Source organism: Vulpes vulpes, chromosome 7 (genome assembly GCF_048418805.1).
Source record: "Vulpes vulpes isolate BD-2025 chromosome 7, VulVul3, whole genome shotgun sequence".
NCBI classification, from domain to species: Eukaryota; Metazoa; Chordata; class Mammalia; order Carnivora; family Canidae; genus Vulpes; species Vulpes vulpes.
This window is the reverse complement of record NC_132786.1, coordinates 104,541,228-104,559,161: the sequence shown is the minus strand read 5'-3', so window position 1 is coordinate 104,559,161 and position 17,934 is coordinate 104,541,228. Positions and strand designations below refer to the sequence as shown.

The 17,934-nt window shown below is 39.8% G+C and overlaps 1 protein-coding gene and 1 long non-coding RNA gene across 3 annotated transcripts in view; one reads left to right on the top strand and one right to left on the bottom strand.

Moving 5' to 3' along the window:
- Positions 1–2,737: 2,737 nt before the first annotated feature.
- Positions 2,738–17,934, bottom strand: part of NFE2L3 (NFE2 like bZIP transcription factor 3) — a 29,552-nt gene continuing 14,355 nt past the window's right edge. Inside the window, exons 2-4 of one of the 2 annotated variants that reach the window (XM_025993110.2) lie at positions 8,834–9,004; positions 5,081–5,164; positions 2,738–4,419 (exon numbers count right to left, since the gene is read on the bottom strand). In XM_025993110.2, the coding sequence (XP_025848895.2) occupies positions 3,187–4,419; positions 5,081–5,164; positions 8,834–9,004 (1,488 nt within the window). In that variant the 3' untranslated portion in view covers positions 2,738–3,186. The remainder of the gene's footprint in view (positions 4,420–5,080; positions 5,165–8,833; positions 9,005–17,934) is intronic. The other variant, XM_072764578.1, reaches the window with a different exon arrangement.
- Positions 15,114–16,210, top strand: LOC140599737 (uncharacterized). The gene is made up of 2 exons (XR_012002726.1): positions 15,114–15,374; positions 15,997–16,210. It is a non-coding gene; the product is annotated as an uncharacterized lncRNA (long non-coding RNA).

Genomic DNA, 17,934 nt, shown 5'->3' with positions numbered 1-17,934 from the left:
AGGTAAGTCAAACTGATGATGGTTAAAGATGAGCTAAGCTGTGCTTAAGATGCAGTACCTGCATCCATCGACTTACAAACTTTAGAATACTTGCAAATATAGGTAAATATTATTGAAGGTTTTAAAATTGCCCAGCTCTACCAAGACCTCAAACTTGGAAGAAGGTAAATCAAGTTTGTAAACAACCAAACTTTACAATACACAATAGGCTGAAATGAATCTGCTTCCTGCAACTAAGTAGGTAACGTTGAATAATCAACAAAGGCATTTTCCCGGTGTGTATATTGTATGTTAAGTTGGTAATTTTTAGAACCTTAGGTTTAAGGAAGCTTAGAAGTTTTTTTCTAAAAGAAGGAAATAACATTCTTTAGCATATACTTCTGCATATTTCTACACCAGGCTTAACCCTTAACCTCAGTACTTAGCAATTTGGAGCAACAATGAATTTGTTACTTTACATGGTATTTGCAAGTCAACAACTTAGCTGTGTGATTCTGCCTAAAGCTCAAGGTTGCATTTAGGAGAAACTTCATAGGGCATATGGACAGGGTTGGCAACTTAGCTATTGGCTATTTTCCTTTCCCTGTAGTTGAACTATATATCCCAAGAGCAATCACGTACTGTGGATGGAAGGGGTTTACTTGGAGGATTACTGAGGCAAGCATTTTTGGGAGCCATCTTGAGGGCTGGCTTCTGCATTAAGAGGGATAATCTTTACTGGAAGTTTTCAAAACATTATTGCATGTAGGGTCTTTGATGGGTGTATGAATACAAGCTAAGATGATCTAAAAGGCATAACAACTTGTACAAAGTGGTTAGAGTACTGATTTAATACAGGGAAGCTTTAACAATCTTGTCTCCATTCCTTAGTAATGACCATTAGTACACAAGTTGGGAGTTCCTTTCCAAGAAGATGGGAAACCTTAATCCAAACATTAAAAGCAATACACATTCTTCGGAAAATTTTATGTGAATCTGGTCTTTGAGCTTTGGAATAGCTGCGCCTAGATGGTTGATAAACCTTGTATGATTGTCATGCCACACCGGTTTACTACTGCGCCGATCACTTAGCTGTAGCAGGTTTTTTTGTAACGGGTCAAACTACCCTAAGGTGAGAAGACTACCCAAGAAAGAGCAAATTCCTTTCTTTGAAGATGCTAGAAGGGGAAATCCAGGTGTACAAAAAGCATTTAAGTATGTGTAAGCTGATGTGTTTTGCAGCTTGGATATGTGCAAATTGGGTTTTCTGCTGCTAGGTTCTAAAAGATCTTGCTGAACTGAAGTCCAATTTGAGAGGGACCCAAATAACCCAAGACCTTTGGTACATGTTGCATGAGGTTATTACATACACTTGAAATTCTAATTTTACCTGTGACAGCTGTTAAACATGGTGCTTGTTGATGGCTACTTTTGAAATGTGAAAGCTTTCTTTGGAAACTTGAACAGTGGGATGCTAAGAATCTTCACTTGTAACTTTATAATAGGAATGACTTAAAGATTAACAACTTTCCCATAAGTAAAGGAGGTAAGACTAGTTCCAACTGGGATTTAAACTAGGGCCTACCCACTGTAGATTGAGGAGGGGAAGGAGTGCCCACCAGAAAATGTCTGTAAAAGCAGCCAAGGGCTAGCTAGCTAGCTAGCTACATGCTTTAAGAGCAAGCATTATTGATCTCGCTTGACTGTTCCCCCTTAATGTCTGCATTGGTAAACCCTGTACCATATTCAGAAGAAGCACACTGGTGGTATGAGGTAACACTCCTGAGCCACTGGTTCTAGAAGTCTATAGTGTGTTTACCTTTCTATCAAAATGGCACCAAATACCTTTTAGATTAAAGCTATTAAACTTCAGTTAAGTACTTGTTCTTAGGTTCCTATTTACCCGTTATTGAACCTGTAGGTGTATATAGTTCATGTTGCAGGGGTGAGAATAATGCTCAGTCTCCTGTATTTATTGGGTGTATAAAGGTTACTAGTAGGCAAGCTGGTATTAACAACTTGAAGTTGTGGATTTGAAGTTAATTTCTGTGGAAATGTGAAGCATCATGTTACACATTCTATGGACTGTTCCCTTAGAAAAAGCCAGCCTCTGAAGAGATTTTTAGCTAAAAAATTACTGTACAAAACTGACCAGAACATGTCTTAGAAGGATTGTCGGCAAAATCTAGTGCTTAAAAGAAATGCTTAGGTTCGTTTTAAAAGCACTTACTAGGATCCATAAACACTGCTTTCTGTAAACCTGTCCTATTTTATGATAAACTGTTACAGTAGAAATAACATTGACAACACGTGTACTCTTTCATGTTAATCTTCCCAAACGGTCTGGGCTGTATTCGCTATACCCTACTTTGAGCTTGAGCTCAAGTACCATTCTAGGACTTTAATCATTGTAAACTCCATACTTCTTTTCCCGTACCACTGTTGGGTTGTGCTGTGTGGCTTTTAAATGTTATCACAGTGTTAAGTGAGGGTTTGGGGATGGGATGGGGGAAAGAGGTCCACGTTCAGATTAAACCTGATAGGTAGTTCCATGTAGGGAGCCCTGCTCTGTCTGCTTACAAGAGACACAAACCCTTTTTAGACCCATTTTTGTTCTTGGCACCTTGGTTTAGTCTGGTCTTAAAAAATCCATACCATGCTGCCCTATTTGCTAGGTGACTGACCCTGTATCCATCCAGAATGTGGATGTTGTGGAAAACAAATTATCCAAGGTAGATATGGATGGTTGGAAAAGATGTTTTTTATAAACTAAAGTTTTATTTCCACCAAGCAATTCAGAGTATTCATAAAAAGCTAAAAACAGCACTTGTAAAACTGTACTTCAGTGCTAAAAAAAAAAAAAAAATACACTGCATTTCAAGTCACAAAAGCCAAAAATGTTTTAAAAATAATTTACATCCAGTGTTTGCTGTTTGAAGTGACCGGCTTACTAGGAGGGAAAAAAGGTAACCAAGTGACTAGACTCAAGTTTTCATGTCACCTTGTTCTTGGTACGTTTGTGTCATGCAAATAACAGAGTTGGACTTAATGAAAAGTTGTGGCTTCCCCAGATTTCCCACAAATCTGTCCATAAAAAGCTTCAAAATGTAGCCCCAATTCAAGTAGCAGAAGGAATAATACTTGAGCCAAACTTTGAAGCAGTTTTGTGACCAGGTATCAGTTTGATACCTTCTACCTTTAGTTTCTTCACTTTCTTTTTCCCTTATGGTTTTCCTTTTTGTGGCCTGAGGTCACCAGTTCCTTAGGTACAATCAGAACGCTTCCATCTTGGCTGCACTGAAGAACATACTGGTTTGGATTGACTGGCCTACCTTCATCATCTCTTAACCTACTAAAAATATCATGATAAAGTTCATGCAGTTTCTGTTTCATTGTGTTAATAGCTTTGTTATACCGGGCTCGTTCTCTCTTAAGGATTTCCCTCTTGGCTTGCAAGTTACATACATCGTCTTCAAGATTCAAAATTATGTCCAGTTTGCGCTTACGACAGTTCTGAGCAGCAACTTTGTTTTTCCCTCTTCTTCTGATATCACGGATGAGTGACACTTGTAAATCTGTCAGATAGTGCCTGCTTAGCATGTTGTTGAAAGAATCAACAGGCATACGGACAATTTCATCTACAGAAAAAGGAATGTGCAAAGCCTTAGCACGCCGCTCATCACGGCTTAAGTTTCTATCTGTGTCATTGAGGTACCTCCTACTTTTCTGTGACTTTCCAGGCCGTGAAAAAGATGTAGAGGTGGATTCTAGAGCACTTGGCTGTAGGTGGTAAGTGTGGTTATGAAATACATGTTGAAATGTAAAATCCCCATGAAAACCAGAATTACTCCTGTGATCCATGTGACAAAGCTTACTGGGCTCTGCATAGTAGCCTCCTACAGCCCCTTCCAGGTCATGGTGGGAAAGAGATTCAAGGTCACTACTAGAACCTGTAGCACCTTCACACACAGAGTGAGAGGAATTAGACTTGGTGACAGAGGTACTATTGTGGCTTGAGTTTAAGGAAAGCCCAGAATCCGAGTCTGGTTCTTCAAAAAGCTGAGCCACTTCCATTGGATCAAAACCTGTGGCCAAAGACATTAAATTTATCTCATCAAATATGTTTAGGTCAAGGTCATAGAGAAGATCTTGACTTGTCAGATTCCTCATCTGATTGCCAACAAGGGGAAAAAATCCTGTCAGATTAGTTCCCGGAATGTTCTGTTCAGAGTTGGTATTCTGAGAATTTAAGTATAGAAATGGTTCTTGTGAAGTCCGTGCTACTGGTTCTCTTCTAAATGTATTATCAGGGCACAGCAACATGGCCTCATGGAGATTCACATCCTGACTTATAGCCTGGCTAAAGTTTACATTATGATGTGTTGAAGAATTCATGCAATCATTGAGGTTTCCTGGAAAAGTATCTTCAAGTGAGATGCCCTGAAAAGGGGGATAAAACCATTTTTAGTACATGTAATCTTATTTCAGTAGCAGTTCTATTAACAAATCTAGCACTTTGGTCACTTTTGTCAATTCCTCTATACAAATAAGCAGTTAGCTATGAATCACTTTTACTAAACCTAGGCAAGTACAATATGCAATGTGAGCCCAAATCTCAATGATGCTACATTTGGGGGAAGCTTCTTTTTTTAAATATTCTAGAAATGTCAAACATTTGATTTAGTTCATATTGTACCTTGCTGCTTTATAGATGTAAACTGAACAATCAACCTAGCTATTGGCAGAAAGTCCACAGGGGAGTAGTCTAGGCAAGGTGGTGGGTTGTCTTCTGATAAACTATGATTGAGACAAATGCTCCCAGAAAAAAAAAAAGCAAAAAACCTATGCCTTAGTTTGTCAAAGGTTTACTGTCATGATTCGATAAATTATAAATTTGATTATCCTTGTGATCATTTAGGAGGAGGAACCGTCTATATAAGCTAATTCTCTAAAACTGAAGTTTCTCTATAAAAAGGAATCCTAAATCTGTGCACTTATATAATGCAGTACTGTTGCTCAAAAGCATGTCATAAACTATGTCATCCTAGTAAAGAGGTTAAATATATTCACAGATCAGTGCAGAAGCTAAGGTTCCAATTACCTCCAATGAATTTTCAGGCTGTGATGAAAACATCTGAAATAAGTCTTCCAGAGAGAAAGCTGTATCTGTCCCATTTAGAGCTCTCTGCAGAAAAAAAAAACATTGAAGGTGCACCATTAAGTTCTTTATCTTGAAAGAATAACCAGGTCTTTTATCTATTCTGGATTTTTACCCCTACTTTGAATTTCTACACTCTTCTTTCAGTATTAAATATTTTAATATCCCTCAAACAAGGATTTTATTTTGAAGACTATTTATTCGTAAGAGACAGGCAGAGGGAGAAGCCGGCTCCCTGCATGGGAGCCCAGGGTTGGAACTCGATCCCAGGACTCCACAATCACAACCTGAGCTGAAGGCAGACACTCCACCACTGAGCTACCTAGGTGCTCCTAAACAAGGATTTTTAACTCCAAACTCTTCCCCCATTCTTGCCTTAACCATCTTTCCATATTTTTGGCTAATATTCTTAGTTCCACCTTATTTTTACCCTTCTGTGGCTGATTCTCCAACTGGTTACAAAATTGTGATTTTTTTTCCAAGTCAAATATGTATTTAGATTTACCAAAATGTTTTGCCAGTTTCACTAACTGCTTCATCTCCTGCCTTCAGGTTTGTTTCTTAATGAAATAACTCGTTTGACAGCTTTTTTTAGAGAGAGGCTCCACCAGTGGTAAACTCAGTTTTTGTAAACTGGAATTATTTGCTTTTATGCTTAAATAGGGATTTATCTGTTATGATTATCCAGTTTAATGTTTCCCCTTTGTGTTTTGCACTAAGGGGTGTATTGCTATTGATGTCAGTCTGTCACTTTATAGCCAATCTTCCCCCCCCCCCCCCCATTCAGACTCTGTCTCACATTGGTGTATTTGGGATTTAATTTATTTTTATTTACTCTGCGTGGGACTCTGTACTCCTTTAATCTGAGTCCTAAAATTAATTTTCAAAATATTCTGCCATAAACACTCTGAAGACTGGTTCACCTTCATCCTTTTCTAGCCTGAGACTCCTATTAGAACTTAGATTTTCTTGTTCTGTCTTAAGCTCATCTTTAAATATAAAAGAAAAATTATCTTTCTTGGTAAGTTTCTATAGGAATCCCACATACCAAGGGTTGCCAGCTAACTATTAAAACAATTGTTTTTCTCTCCAAGGACCAGTTTTTATACCATTTTGTACACCTTGCTTTCTTGGTTCAGGATTCCTGATAGTAATGGTAGTGTGGATTCAGATTCTAAATCAAACACGGGGTCTTTGAGGTTCTGATTTCTAAGGCTGGATAGACTGCTGCTTTGCTCTTGTCTCCTAGGTGGTGGCTAGGATTGCACTAGTCTTCCCATCTCCTGAACAGAAGAATCTTTATAAATCCTGAGCTTTAAGTGGAGGAACTTAGGTACCCCACCGTATGGGCTTAATACCTCATTTCTCATCTGTTCAACTCCAGTCTCTGTCATGACATCTGTATACAGTCCTTCACTGTGGCTTCTTAAATTTTGATGTCTTTTAAATTCTGGATTTGAGTTGCCTCTGCTGCTTTTGTCTAGAGTTGCCATTCTTGCTTTTGAATTGCTATGCACTTAAAAAAATACTTTTATCCAGGACTTTCTTTGGTTTATCATAGGGATTTTAGCTTTACATGTCAGCAGGTTCACATTCCTGATACATTCCCCTCCCCTAACTTTGTATTTTAGGGTTTCCATTTTTAAGGATTCAGACCAGTTAAACTTGCAAGTTTTTAGTGTATACAAATAATTGGTTTCTCGTTACATCGAGTACCTTGCATTGTATGAAGGCATGTATTCAAGGCCCATTAATACAAATACAAGGCTTTCTGTGTCTATGGATGCTACAGGACCACCTAAGCTGAATTGGTAGGTAAGATGTCATCATCTACTAGTAAATTATACATTTGTAGTGGCCTGGAGACTTTATTTGCTAACTTGACTGTTAATTCAGAAGTGTTCTAGTATTTGTTAATTTCTGACCCAAACTTGAGTCATTACTCCCAGCCCAAGCACTGACCAAAATTTGTAGATGGTCATAAGTGTGTGAGGAGTACCAGCACAAATCTAGATTCCTGTGAAAATCCTATATTGTGGGTAAGTAACGTTATTTGCAGAAAAGAAACCCTTAATATTTAGAACTGATGGAAAGGTACAAAGTCTATTCTGCTTTAAGTGTATTATGGACTGATCCTCCAGGATACAGATCTGTTTCATTAAATCTGTGCTTGTTCCCTTCTTCATTGCCCCTACTGAGCCAGTCCCCTGGCTAGATCCACAGGAGACAAAGGGCTAAGATGAGAGGAAGGACAGATGTGCCTTAGAGACAGCTGAGCTCCCTTTCTTCCCAGGTTCCCTTCTGCCTTGATTTGTATAATGACTGTCCTCAAGAATTTCCTTATTCTTGGTTTCCCTTAAACCTGCCCTCACCTCTTAAAAACAAACAAAACTTTCCCTCTCTTCAGAATCTCATTAGGTGTGTTGATACTTGCTTTCTAGTTGAGGGCCTTAACATGTGTTTAAAGTCCAGGCAACAGAATTATTCCACTACACTTAAGATTATAGAGAATAATTTTTCAGACATTTGGTTTCAAAGAACTTTGTTACTCTGTTTTTAAATACAATGGCCTTATTATTTTTGTTTAGCTGGGTATAGATCTTGCACAAAAATGGACAATTAAGCCATCCTTACAGTTAATCCACAAGATGTATTCCATACTTTGAGTGAAATTTAGATTGCCAAGAAATGGTCAGTATTTTAAAGTCCACTTCTTAAATTTCATGTTAAATATAAACATGTGGTTCTCTGGGGCAAGTCATGCTGAGAGGACCATCAGGGCGAGACCTGGTTTAAGGTTCTGTGGAACCTTCAGGTCTGTCTTTGGAGTGTGTGTTTACCAGGCTTGTGGACTAGGGTGTCAGCAGGGGTGACCAGAAACCAGAGTAGGGGCCCATATGAAAGAAGGAAGGGACACACAGGCTGCAGGAAGAATCTGTCATTCATCTTTCTATAACCTCTTCACAGCCAAAGGGTATGGTTAGAGGAGCCAAAGAGGCTGTCCCACCCGGTCTGGCCAGAGATACAAAGCGGGCTCCTGAATTCAGAATGGTCTACCAGGAGACTAAATGAGGATTTAAGGCCAAGAATCAGCTGGTATTGAGGGGTAATTTGCCTTCAAGTTATTCTGCCTCCGTATCCCAGACCTAGCCAGCTTGGGTGCCCCTGCAGATGTCCGGTTAAGAATTCCTGGGTTTAGTAAGCCAGTCACCTCTTTATCCATTGCCATGGCAAACACAACAAAACCTGCTAGCAACTTCCTGAAGGGGTTTGTGTGTAAGACATACAGCACCTCCTTCCCGCCCCACAACACACACAATCTTGAGTTTAACCAGAGACAACTAATTCCATGGGCTGATTCCTTTGTAAATCAAAAAGCCACTCACACAACTATAAAAAAATAAATATTTTCATATATCTGATTTGCTTACAGTAGGGCACTTATGTGGGGAAACTCCTTATCAACACATTGTCAAAACCAAAATCTACCTTACGGGGGCACCTGGTTAGAGTCTGCCTTCGGCTCAGGTCATGATCCCAATGCCCTGGGATCAAGCCTGAAAACATGTCACATCATCTCCCTCTCCCTCTACCCCTCCCCACCATGTATGTATGCACATGCTTTCTCTCAAGATCTTAAAAAATTCTACCTTATAGCCGAAATGGTAAAAGGCTGAGCTATTCTGATGTGCTTACCTCATTGCTAGATTCAGTGGGCTTTTCTGCCTCCCAGTCAGGATTATTTGCTATTTTACTTTCTTCATTCTTTTGTGATCTTTCTTGGGCTGATGATACTCTTTGCTCATTTTCCTCATTCTGAGAGCTATGATCCACAGCTTCATGCCTCTCTCTTAGTACTTCATTCCCCTATAAAAGCATCCCAAAATGTACTAAGTAGAAGTCCATATTTCACCAAATAAGTCAAACAACCTTTAAAACTGCATTATACTTTATTCAGTGATCATAAAAAAACCCAAGTCAAAAGCTAAGACTGGCATTGCATTATTTCAGTATTAAAGAGTTAATTCTGAAACAAGGCCCAAGAACTCACTGAGACACTGTTGTAATATGCAGAATTTATAAAGCTCTAAGTTTAAACTACTTACAAATTTGATCATATTTAGGAATCAGTGTTGCTAGCAGGCAGTTTTTACTTAGTTTTCTGTTGAAAATACATCAGTTAAGCTGGAAGCAACAGTGATCAAATCTATATATAGAAAAGTCTGGAAAGTATTATTACAAAGTGTTAGTTATAGTTTTTTTCTGAAAGGTAAATAAGGTTGGGGAAGTTTGGGTAAAAAGTGTCTACATTTTATACATTTCTGTACTTTTTGAATATTTTACAACAAATGTTAAAGTCAGAAAAAAGATACTAAAGCGAACGAAACTTAAGACTAAATCTCCATAGGTATGTTCAACTGCTTACCCAGATGAACCCTACTTTTTAATCTAACTGGAAACTTAAGAGTTAACCATTAACATACACTGATATACTGATACTTATATTAAAAGCATGCAATGTTTGCCTCTCTAACAATAACAGGGCCTCTCAAACTCTTTCAAAAGACCTATTTTTAATTTTTTCTTTCAGCAGCACCACCTCCAACTCTAAAACAGAGAAATGCTAATTAAAAAAAATAAAAAAAAATAAAAACACACGAAGGTCAAAGAAATGTAAAACCTACAGATGCCAGAAACGAGGAGAGAAAACCTTTACAAAAGGAAGCTGACATGCTAGTGGACCACTTGGTTTTACTTCTCTGTTCACTTTACTTAACTGACTCCCTCCTGCAGCAGAGTTGTTCTTGTTCCTACTTCAGTCTCTACCAACAACCCGCTCCAGGGCTCAAGGACACTCACTGCTGCTGCTCCTCTATCCTTTTCTGTATCTAGGGTTTCCTGTCGAGATACTCCCACCAGCCAACTAACCTACAACACCTCTCATCTTTAAAATCTCTCCCTCCTTTGATGTCCCATATTATTCTCTAGATTCCATCCCATTGTTCTGGTTCCTTTTAGAGCATCATCCTCCAGAGAGTCATCTGGACTCCTGCACTCTCTTTTGAACCTACTCCAGTGGGAATTCTGAAACATCTATTCAGGGTCTCCCCAGGTTGACAGTTCTCCAGGCTCACCTTACCAGACCCATCAGTCACATTTCCCTTATTACTCCCTCCTTCTGGAAAACGGGTTCTTACCTGGCATCCAGGTACCTTCTCTATTATCCTACTTCACCAACCACTTCTCTCTGGCTGATTTTTTTTTTTTTTTTTTAAGATTTTATTCATGAGAGACACAGGCAGAAACACACTGGCAGAGGGAGAAGCAGGCTCCTCGCAGGGAGCCGGATGCGGGACTGGATTACTGGATCCCAGGATCCCAGGATCCCAGAATCACTCCCTGAGCCAAAGGCAGATGCTCAACCACTGAGCCACCCAGGTGTCTTGTCTTTGGCTGATTCTTCAGCTCAGCCTCAGGCACACCAAAAAACTCTCCTTTCAGCTTGCGTTTGACGTAGGGCTCTCTGCTCACTGCCTCACCCCCTCACCCATGGCTTTGAAGCTTCAAGTTTCTATTCAAATATTACCATCATACTTTTATTTTATAAAAAGGCACTATATTTCCCTTGGTTTTTTTTTTTTTCACAGTATTTAGCATCAGCTGAATGTCCTCTATCCCAATAGAATGCTAGCTTCTTAAGGGTAGAGGCTCTGTTTAGCTCCTGCATGCCCAGTGCCTACCCCAGGACCTGACACATGATAGACCCTTACTAGGTATTTGTTGAGTAGAGGAACTCCCAGACACAGCAACTGAAGATTCTGATAGCGATCCACTTCCAATGGGTGAGCTGCCATTGTTTTAATCTTTCCTGCAATTACAAATCTGTTTCCTATCTAAATCTGTTTCCTATCTAAATCTGGGGAAGGAAGTAAAAGCTGACTGACTGGTCATCACTCTTTTAATGTCTATCTTTTGCCAAGGCAAAGTTTCTTTTGTTAAGCCTGAAGATAATCAAGTTCAAACTTCTGGATTCCTGAGGCAGCTAACTTACGAATTTGCTGTTGGTGGGCACAGGAGCTTCTAAATTCTATGATCTATTTTAGAGCCACGAAGCAAGCTCCCTTTCATTAACGTATAGTATGTGAGTTAATACAATACATATGGACACAACATGAACTTGCAAACACAAGAGTACGTTACGTCTAACGTTACACAAACAAAACGGAACAAGCAGCTAATACAGGCCTGGATAGGAAACCAAGTAAGCTTTAGTCTGGGAAGACTTCGGGGAAAACTGAGACTTTGGTAATGGCTTTCCTAAAGACTCTGGAAGAGATAAACAATACAAGAAGCAGAAATTGTGTTAAAAGCCCTATCTTATAACTAATTAAATAAAATGAATTAAATAGAATCCATAAGTCCATCTGAATATAAATAAGTAAATGAGAGAAAAAAGGAAATCCTTTACGGTAGAATGCAACGACAGGGGCTAGAAAATCATTAATGGATGCTAAAACTAGGGAGTAAACAGTTTGATGAGAAACATTTAAATAGTGACACTACAAGAGAAACATGGCAAACCACCTCAGCCAAGAGGTAAACTCTATCATCACAAAATGGCAATAAAATCAATGTGCCACTTGATGGGGAAATACACACTTCTGTGGTATTCCTGTCCAAAATTCATAATCTCAACTTAATCACAAGGCAACAACAAAAATAAATTTTTAAAAATTGGGGCCATTTTATAAAGCAAATAACTGATGCTCTTCCAAAATCTAAAGGTCAAGAAACCCAAGACTGAGGAACTTTTCTCTACTAAAAGTGACTGAGAGACTTGGCAACTAAATACAATGTATAATCCTGAGTTAGATGCTGATCCAGGAGGAAAAGGTCTTATATGGTACATTTCCGGGATAATGGATAAAATGTGAATACGGATAGATTATAGTCTTAGATTTACATTAGTTTCCCGATTTTGATAATTTGGGTACTCAGAGACAAAATGGGTTTTATTCACTTTTACATGTTCGGGTACTAAAGTAGTTGGGTACTCAGACAAAATGTCTTTAATTCACATTTACATGTTTCACAACAAAAAATGCGTAGATGGATAGGTAGCTATAATTACAAAATAGAGCAAATGGAGCAAAATGCAAACAACGGGTAAATCTGAGTAAAGGATATATACTATTCTTACAACTTTTTTAAAGTTTGAAATTATATCTCACTAATGAGTTGCCCTAAAAATCCGTACATGACAAAATTACTTTGGTCAAAGCAAGAGCAAAAGGTTGACCCAGAATTATTCTTCCATTAAATTTTCTGTTAATCTCTCTGTCGTGAATAAATAAAATCTTAAATTTTTTTTTCTGTTAATCTTATTTTCTCCCCAAAGTGTACAATACTATCAATTGCCTTATGGTTTTCATCTCTCCTTTCCAACATTTAAATTTCATAGATCATTTTCTTTCCTTACTTGCTTTGGTTATACTTCCAGAATAATGTTCAATAATAATCGTGAAAAAGCTCTTGGTTTGTCTACTCTTGATTCTCTTACAACACTCCTTCATTTGACACTAGAGGTGTGCATTTCCACACACCAAGAAATTCTGCAACACAGCTGACTATCCTACAATTTAACTCAATTCTGTCACTACCTCCCTGAAGACTGTGTCAGATCCCACAGATTAGTCTCACAAGACTGTCCACTCCCTCCCCTCCCTTCAAATGCCAAGTCCAAGTTGTTACCTGTGCTTCAGAATTGGCTATAAATCAGAGATTCTCACGACCCCCTCCCTTTGGATTTTATTTGCTAGAGTGGCTCACAGATCTCAGAAAACATTTTACTTACTAGGTTACCATTTTATTATAGAATATTATAACCAGGTACACAGAGCAAGTTACATGGGAAGGGGCATAGAAGTTCCACATGCAGGGCATGCCATTCTTTTTTTTTTTTTTTTTTTTAAGATTTTATTTATTCATTCATGAGAGGCACACAGAGAGAGGAACAGGCAGAGGGAGAAGCAGGCTCCAAGCAGGAAGCCCAATGTGGGACTTGATCCCGGGACTCTGGGATCACAACCTGAGCCAAAGGCAGACGCTCAACTGCTGAGTCACCCAGGCGCCCCTCCGGCATGCCATTCTTGCACACCTCCACATGTTCACCAACTTGGAAGTCTCTGAACCCTATCCTTCAGGGTTTTTATGGAGGTTTCATTAGGCATGATTGAATAGATCATTGACCATTGGTGACTGGACTCAATCTCCAGTTGCTCTTGCTTCCACAGAGGTCTGAGAGGTAGGGGCGGAAAGTTGCAACCCACTGATCATCTGGCTGGTTCCCCTGGCATCCCACCTTTAAGGACTTTTCAAAAGTCACCTCATTAACATAAATCAAGAGTGGTTGCAAGAGGCTTGTCATAAATAACAAGACATGCCTTTTGCCTTTATGGCTCTGGAGCGGTTTTAAGAACTGAGGACAACAACAACAACAACAACAAAAAAACGAACTGAGGACAACAGACCAAATAGTACAGCAAAAGATGCTCCCATTGTTCTTAATTTTTAGGAAACTAAGAGTTTTGGGAGCTCTGGGCCAGAAAGAGATAAATACCAAATAATAAATAAATGAATACATACATACATACATACATACATACATATTGAGTGCCAAACACTATACTAGATGCTGTGGTTACAATAGGGAAAAAATACATTCAGAGTGCCCCTTAAGAGTTAAAGGGAGGAAGAAAGTTAATTACAGAATAAGTGATGGCAAGTGAAAGAAGAAAAGAGGAGCCCTCCTTTAGAGTGTGGCCAGGGAAGAGCTCTCAGAAGAGATGGGTATTTGATGGAATCTGAAAAAACAGAGAAGAGCCATGTGAAAAGAGGAATGCACTGAAGGTACAGATAACCTCCAGTGTACTCACGTGCCTGTTACCATAATGTATTTCCTTAGCTTCTTAATGATGGATACTTGTTTCCAATATTTCCTTCTAACAATATTAAAACGTCCTCATCCTTACTTCTTTGTATGCATGTGCAAACAGAATAAATTTCTAGAATTTATGCTGGGTCAATAAATATGTGCATTTTTTATTTAATGGATTCTATCCAGTAGCCTTTCAAAAATGTTTGTGGTAATTTAAATTCCTACCCACAGTGGATAAAAGTGCCAATTTGGTGCCAATTCGAAAATTGGTATCTCACTGTAATTTTACTTTCTCTTACTGAGGTTGAACATTTTTCACAAGCTTTAAAGCATTTGTATTTCCTTTTCTGTGAACTGTTTGTGGCTTCTGCCCATTTTTGTATTGGAGTAGTAGTCTTTTTTCTTATTGATTATTAACAGCACAGGATCATTTTTACTCCCCTTCTCCCATCCTGTCTGCAGAAATGCAAGAGTAGAAGTGGGGAGTCCAGTAAGAAGGCTACTGCAGTAATTTAAGGGAGAGTGGGGGAGAATCGGAAGAAGGTAGTAGGTAACAGAAAGTGGAACAATTTATGGACTATGGAAAAAAGAATACACAGGAGTTGCTGACAGACAAGAATACACAGGAGAAGGAAATGGGAGGGGCAGCCCCGGTGGCTCAGCAGTTTAGTGCCGCCTTCCGCCAAGGGCGTGATCCTGGAGACCCAGGATTGGGTCCCACTCCGGCTCCCTGCATGAAGCCTGCTTCTCCCTCTGCCTGTGTGTGTCTCTGCCTCTCTCTCTGTGTGCCTCTCATGAATAAATAAATAAATAAAATCTTAAAAAAAAAAAAGGGAAGGAAATGGAAGATAAAGAGAATTAAGGATGATTTCTAGATTTCTGGCTTAAAAATTTGGTGGACAGTTCTAGAGAGAAGAGGGGAAACACAGTTCTTCCATTTTGGATATATTAGATTTGAGATATCAAAAGTCAAGTAGAAATGTCCATTACACTGTGAGATGAGAAACTGGAATTTAGAGTGAATGTTTGAACTTCCAGGGAACACATCAACAACAGCAGTAGCAACAAAACCCCACAGGAAAAAATGAAATTCCAGCGAGAGTACATGGAAAGGGCTCGGCAGTGGGTCCCAAGGAGCCACAGCATTCTGAGGTCAAGCAGAGGAGCCAGCCAAGAGCCTGAGGACAGGAAGTGAGGTTCAGGGGGAAGCCAGAGGACAGCAGTGTCTCAGCATCTGCAAGTGTTTCAAGAAGGATGGAGTGGCTGATGATGCTGAATGCTGCTTGGAGGTTGCACAAGGTAAGGAAAGAAAAGTCTTCACTGGGTTTGGCAATAAGAAAGTTGTTGGTAACCTTCAAAAAAATCAATTTAGGGTAGAAGCCAGTGGTACTGTGTAGAAGAGTAAAAATGGGAGCTGACAAATTGGAAACAGCAGACTTTGGAAACAGCAGAAAAGAGGACTTTTCAGGAATGGTGGCTATGAAGTGAATAGAGATATGGATCAGAGTAGTGTTTTGTTTGAAGAGGAGAGAAACTAGAGTACATTTGTAGGAGAATGATTTAGGAGAAAGGGTAACAATAAAGCAAGGTCCTCCAGAAGGTGATAGAGGATGGATTCCAAAGTACACGTGGCAGGGCTAATTCAGAAACAAGTTAGTTAAAGCCTTTATTTCAGGACAAGGAGTAGGAAATGGATGGAAGCTTTGAGAATTCAGTGGTGGGAAAACCTATCCTTATTTTTGAAAGGTATTTTTAAAAAGAATTTTAAAATATATCCACAAATTATTTGACACAGTTTTCTTCAAAAGGTAAAGCTCAATTCCCCTTCCCTTGAGCTGGACCTAGTGAACCACTTCTAACAAGCAAGGTGGATGTGATGGTTATGACACTGGTTTCTCCCTGCCCCCATCACTTTTTCTAGTGGAAGTCATCACTGGTGTTGGAAAGATCGAGCTCTCCGGAGAGGCCTACTCCACGAAGAGCTGAGGCTTCTCGCTAACAGGCATGACTGATCCATCTTGGAAGTGAATAAACACAACCCAACCGACACCCTGATCACAACCTAGGAGACCCTGAATGAGAACCATCGAGCCAAGCTGCTACAGAATTTGATAATAAATACTTGTATTAAGCCATTAAATTTGGGACAATCTGTCATTCAACAATGGAGAACATAAACATTTATTTTTAAAGATTTTATTTATTCATGAGACATAGAGAGAGGGGGGCGGGCAGAGACACAGGTAGAGGGAGAAGCAGGCTCCATGCAGGGAGCCCGATGCAGGACTCCATCCCGGGTCTCCAGGATCTTGCCCTGGGCAGAAGGCAGACGCTAACCCGCTGAGCCGCTGAGCCACCCAGGGACCCCCCTGGATAACATAAACATTTAAAAAGTTTTTTGCATCTACATTTTTTGTATGCCTTGCTAATATTTTATTTAATGTTCTGCAAGAATATGCATAAAAGTGATTCTTAGATTTTTGTGATACATTTTTTTTAAGGTCTTGGTATCATTACTGTGCTGGTTTTGAAAAAAAAAAAAAAAAGAAAAAAGAAAAAAGAAAAAAGAATTGGGAAGCTTTATGTTACAGAATTCCCTACTGGAAAGCCTGAAGATTTCCTCTTGAATTTTCCTGCACCAGTATACATTTTTTAACTTCTTAAAAAAATTATGCTGACGATGTTTTCAACTGCTTTCATGGGGTATGCCAAAAAGCCCTCCAAAAAGGCCGTTCTAATTTACATGGTCATCAGTAGCATTTGGACATACCCACTTCCTCACACCCCTCCTATTCTGGATCTGTCTCTTAGTATTTTGCTGATGAAAAGGTTAAAAATGCAGCTCACCAGGCGGCAATATCTTAGAGCTCTCAATGTACCCATGAAGCAATTGATGACACGAAGACAGCAGAGGCCGGGCTCTAGATTCAAGTCGGGGACAGAGTCTACACGGAGGAGGATTGCTGACTATCGTTAAGGAGGGAGGCATGAGAAGCTGGCTGCAGGAGTCAAGGGAGGAAAGTCACAGTAGGAGCAGGGATTTGAGCTGTGCTGCCTGCAGGTATTTCTTCTTCCTCTCTGGCCACAGAGAGGGAGGCGGGAGAGGCAGGTGGTGAAACCTGGAGCACTTCGTTTCACTGTTGAGTACCTACCTAGTCTCCTGAGAGGGCCCTTGCCAGTTCTGACTCTCCGAGGGTCTAAGAAAGTGGCTACAGAATTTATCCCCCAAAGCAGTCCATTTTTGAAAGGGTAAGAGGACGCTAGTAACAATGAAGCTGGACAAGAGGCTCAAACTAAGACCATCCCAAAAGGCTGCCCTGTCTAGGAGGCTGCAGGGGACAGGAGACTGCTAACCACCAAGAATCTCAATGGCAGGTGGAACTCCAGAGAACTGGGGAAGAGAGATGGTTTAATATGCACAGGTTTAGGCATTTAGTATTTTCTCTTAAAGACACATACTGCTATTTTTGTGGAAGGATTTTTTAAAATTAATTTTTCAGAGCGAGCACAAGCAGGGGACGTGGCAGGCAGAGGGAGAGGGAGCAGCAGACTCACAACTGAGCAGGGAGCCCAATGTGGGGCTCAATCCCACGACCCTGAGATCATGACCTGAGCTGGAAGCAGATGCTTAACCAACTGAGCCACCCAGGAGCCCCTATTCAGTATTTTCTTAGCTGGTCCTTCACTCATTCATTCAACTATCATTTACTGCAAAGTGTGTTATAAAGCTAAAAGAAATGTGTTATGAGAAGTGACAAATAAGAATTTTCCCCGGGTTAGTGTGCTGCACATAAAGCTGTGTAACCCAGAATCCCCCCAAGGAAGGACCAGTGGAGACAGGGCCTCCAGCTGAGCCTTT